The 4,665-nt window shown below is 45.3% G+C and overlaps 1 protein-coding gene across 1 annotated transcript in view; it reads left to right on the top strand.

Annotated features, from left to right (window-relative positions):
• KIAA1671 (KIAA1671 ortholog) overlaps nt 1-4,149 on the top strand; it is a 132,521-nt gene extending 128,372 nt beyond the window's left edge. The window contains exons 10-11 of the mRNA XM_011374656.2: nt 1,982-2,064; nt 3,315-4,149. Coding sequence (XP_011372958.1) covers nt 1,982-2,060 — 79 coding nt within the window. The 3' untranslated portion in view covers nt 2,061-2,064; nt 3,315-4,149. The remainder of the gene's footprint in view (nt 1-1,981; nt 2,065-3,314) is intronic.
• The last annotated feature ends 516 nt before the right edge of the window (nt 4,150-4,665 follow it).

The raw sequence follows: 4,665 nt of genomic DNA, 5'->3' as shown, positions 1-4,665 counted from the left end.
CTGAGCACATTACAATGGAGGCTTTTCAGCCAAAGAAAATTTGTGTGGATTTTTGATGGTGGTTCGTTGACCCCAGTTGTCAAGCCTGGCTCCTTAGACAAAAAAAGCCTAACCTCTGATTTTAATAAGCCTACAAAGTCAGACAGCATCTCCCCCAGCCCCTGTGTTTGCTGCCTGCAGAGGCCCCATCGTCACCATGCAATGACAGTGCCATTGAATGGGACCATTCTCTAGACCACAGGCAGTTATAGACTCAGCTCTCTTCTCTCCCCAGGCTCAACTGCAGAAGAGGCCAGAGGCAGACAGTCCCAGCGAGACCCCCAGCTGGGCCCCCCAACCCAAGACCCCCAAGTCCCCTTTCCAACTGGGCAGTCGCGTGCTGCCCTCCAGCATGGAGAAGGATGAGAGGTGAGGAGTCTTGGGCATGAGGGCCCCTCCCAGACTCGGGATGCACTTCTGGGGAGGTGCTCGCCTAGGTTTCAGAACTGAAGGCAAGGAGAATGTCAACAATTTTTTTTTTCTCTAGCAGTAGAACTTTGTTCACAAGAACTCTTGGCCCTCTGAGATCTAAAAACACAGAGGTGGGGAAGAGGGCCAGGAATCAGGCAGCCAGGCTCACTTCCCTCTTCCCTTCACGTCCTACATGTCCAGGGCTTCGTTGTTGGAAAACTACTGATCTAGTCCAGCCCTTTCCAGACTGACGGGGAAGCTGAGGCATTTACCCTCCAGGAAAGTGCCTTTGTCTCAGAATAAGGGAGATTATAACTTGTATGTAGTTTCTTTTCCAGTTACGTGTTTCATGTGACCATTTTCCCATGGTCATTAAACAGTCTTCATCAGCATAATTTTTTTCTTGAAAAAGGTTCAAAGAATGATGGCTTTATTGTTTTTGTTAAAATGGTGTGTTCTCATTACGAGCAATTCTGAGAACACAGAAAAGTACACAAAGAAGTAAGTAAAAGAATAAAACATGCAAAAATGTTCCTGTTTAGATGGCGGTTACTCAGATGTCCTCACGTTGAGAAAATTCGTTGAGCTGTGCATGTGTAGTTTGAGTGCTTTTCTATACGTGTGGTCTTCGGTTTTAAAAAAAGTAAATAAATCTTACCTCCCCCAGACAATCATTATTATTATTCAGTAAACATTAGACATCTTTTTATGTCTTATGAGCACTGTACTAGTGAGAGTTCTCCAAAGAAACAGAATCAATAGGATATGTGTATGTGTGTGTGCACGTGCACGTGTGTGTGTGTGTGTGTGTGTGTACAGAGAGAGAGGGAGAGAGGAGGGTTTATTTATTTTAAGGAATTGACTCACAAGACTGTGAAGTCTGGCAAGTCTAAAAATCTCTAGGGTTCAGTTGAGTCCCAAAGGCAGCCTGTTGGCAGAATTAACTCTTCAAGAGAGAGGTTGTTTTTTTTGTTGTTATTGTTGTTTTTTTTTTTTTTCTATTGAGATCTTCGATTGATTGGATAAGGCCCACTATAATATGAAGGGTAGTGTGCTTGACTCAAAGTCTACTGATTTATATGTTAATGTCATCTTAAAAAATACCTTCATAGAAACATCTAGAATAATGTTTGACTATGTTTCTGAGTACCACAGCCTAGCCAACTTGACACATAAAATTAACCATCTCAGGCATTCACATGGGTAGAGAGATAGAAGAATGGATGGATATTGGGGTGACAAAGGGGCAGATGGATAGAAATAATCGTACATGAGCATAACTGTACAGCTGCAGATTATTTCATAGAATGGATGTACCGTGATTTATTTAGCATTCTCATCACTGGGTGCTTTGGTTAATTCCTGGTTCTGGCTTGTCAATCATTTTAGTGTGGGCATCTTTGCCATCTGCAAGCGCTGGTTCAGCATCCACCTTGGCACAGTGGACTAGAAGTTGGGTAGCTCACAGCCCTGCCTGCAAGGAACCCTCGGTCTGGCTCACACTTGACTCTCACTGACTTTGTGGTTTCAGATCAGAAGAGCCTTCACCCCAGTGGCTAAAGGACCTGAAATCCAAGAAGAGGCAAAGCCTGTATGAGAATCAAGCTTGACCAGGTATGACGGGTTCTGGTGGGGAGATTTGGATGGAGCCTGCAATCTGGGGAGTCAGGAACTTGGACAGGGAGGCAAAGGTTCAGAGATTTGGGGTGTCGTACTCTAAGTGAGAAGGGAAAATGTGGGTGCGGGTGTTCTAGGTTCCCGTAAAGAGGGTAGCGATGATCTGTTTCCTCTTAGGGAGAAAAATACAGCTGGGCCACCTGGGGTGGGAGAGAAGGTCATGGGCAGAGTCAGAAGTAGGGTTCTGAGCCGTCCTCACTGCATCTCAATCCCCTTTTATAAAACGAGAGGGCGGGACATCAAAGATCAGCTGAATCTGAAAGGTTCTTAATCTCTACATTCATATACAACCTGTACAATTAAACATTAATGAGGGGGAAAAAAGATTTAAAAAATCAAGTGATTACATATGCTCTGGTGTAGGTCTCTAACGACTTAATGTCTTAGACTTCAGTATCCCCATCTGTAAAATGGGGTAACAGAGCGCATGTCACTAAGTCGCCCAGGCTCACTGAGAATACACCTCAAGTACTTCTTGCAAGTCCTAGGGATGGGAGCACGCGGAACACACTCCTTAAAAGTCAGCTCTGATGTGAGTAGCACAGGGACCCACCACCCCTTGTCCACAAACCTGAAATCCAGAATGCTCTGACAACAAACTATTTTCATCACTCAGTGACAAAACCCGACCTGCTTGGATGCGATTAATGCTATTTAAAGTCTATATTCCCCACTTTATATGAAGATCCATACGTTACACTGCAGGCATTTAAATGCTTGATTATGTTAGTGTTGCATACTATATACATATATAACGTATGTTGCATATTTATATATATTTGTATGTATGGATATATATCTGTGAATATTTGTATCTAATAAACTCCAAAAAAGAATCTAAATTCTAAAATCTATGCTCATTTTTTGGCATAGATTTTGTTTATTTTGTGTTTATTTTGTGTTCAGCGCTGTCCATTTCAGGACACTGAGGTTGGAACCTGACCTAACTCTAAATTTCACGTTCATTCCACTGTATCCAGCTACCCACCCCCTTCCTCATCCTACCCCTCAAAACAAACAAACAAACAAACAAACAGAAAAACCCACATCGTCTTTCCTGGCCTGTGGCTTGTGGTGGTGGCCGTCCTGGGGAAAACCAGAAAAGGTTTTAAGCCTTGATGATAGAGAGAAATTGGGCCACCTGTTGCTCCTACTGACACCAGCACTGTCCCTTCCTCTCCACACAGGGGACACTGCCACGTCTCACGAACAGAAGCCTTAACTGTCAGAACCCCAAGACAAGGCCACGCTGCTGCCATTCCTTCCTGCACAGTGGTTACCTGCCCGGGCCCTTCCGCTCACGTGGAGAGCGCTGTCCAGCCCCTGCCCCTCACACCTCTGCAGGCTCTCCCCAGATCGGGGCAGAAAGGCTCACCCTCCTCAAGCATTTGCACATCACCCCAGACAGCACTTCAGGCTGGGGAAGAAGCCAGGCTGCCCAGAAATGTCCATGCTAATGGTTTTGTTTTTTACATAAAAACGTGCATTTCTGCCCACTATAGACGCCTGCAGCAGCTCCAGGAACACGGATGTGAGGCTGGACCGCCTCCCTCGGTTCTGGAAATCAGAACTGTGAAAGCGCCTCTTCCTTCTACTCCAGGGCAGGTCTTTTTCAAAAGGACATTTCCAAGGAAGAAGAAACCACTCATTTCCTGCTGTAATTGTGGTCCAGGGCAGTGCCACTGGGCTGGGGGTTTCGATTGCTTTTTTGGCGAGTTCCATCTCCCTCTTGAAGGATCAGCAGTTCTGATTTTTAAGCATACCCACCCTTGTTCTTTCAAGTGTATTGGTCCTTCCAGTGGGGCTGTGTGCATAGTCGGCCTCTTTTATTGTGCGTCATTTTCGTTTGCTTTAGAAGGTGATAAAGCAATAATTCAGCCAATTTTCCTTGACATTTGATATGTATATATGTTTTTATGTTAAAGAACAGGAGGAAAGAGGTGTGACTACTTGGCTTGAAGTATCTGATCATCTCAGGTTATCTGTATCCAAGCTTTTTAAAAAATTCTAAAGTCACCCTTGTGTATAGTTTCCTGGTTCCTTTTCATCTGAGCTCTAATTTCTGTGGATTGACTTTTGCCCTTGGCCTCAAGGGTTCATGGACTGCAGCCCAAACGGCAGTGCCTTTCCCAGTCGAACATCAGACCCACCCTGAGACTCTTTTTCTCCAGAGTCTTTTTTGAACACCACCTGAGCTGCTGGCATGGAAAAGCCCTTCCACATTGGCCTCAGAACAAATGCATGAATAAGGGGTTCTCTTGTTTCTTCTCATCTCTTCATTCTACCAACTCTCCCCCTGAATTCCATCTGACCAAGTGCTCTTTTTCGGTCCAAATGCAAGAAGGGAGGGTCTTGCCGAAAGCCCTTCTCTGGAGGGGAGGCCCCCAGGCCAGGGATCCTGGACAGAAGTGCTGGATGCTAGCTGATGAAGCAGTGTTCTCCTGGCCTCTTTCTTTCTTGCTAGCTCTAAGTCCATTCCCAGGAATCTCCAAGACGCTCTCCACTCAGTCCTTCTCTTTGGAAGTCCTCAATGCCAGC

The sequence above is a fragment of the Pteropus vampyrus genome, unplaced genomic scaffold (assembly GCF_000151845.1).
Source record: "Pteropus vampyrus isolate Shadow unplaced genomic scaffold, Pvam_2.0 Scaffold251, whole genome shotgun sequence".
In the NCBI taxonomy this organism is placed as follows: domain Eukaryota; kingdom Metazoa; phylum Chordata; class Mammalia; order Chiroptera; family Pteropodidae; genus Pteropus; species Pteropus vampyrus.
This window is presented reverse-complemented; position numbering and strand designations above follow the sequence as displayed.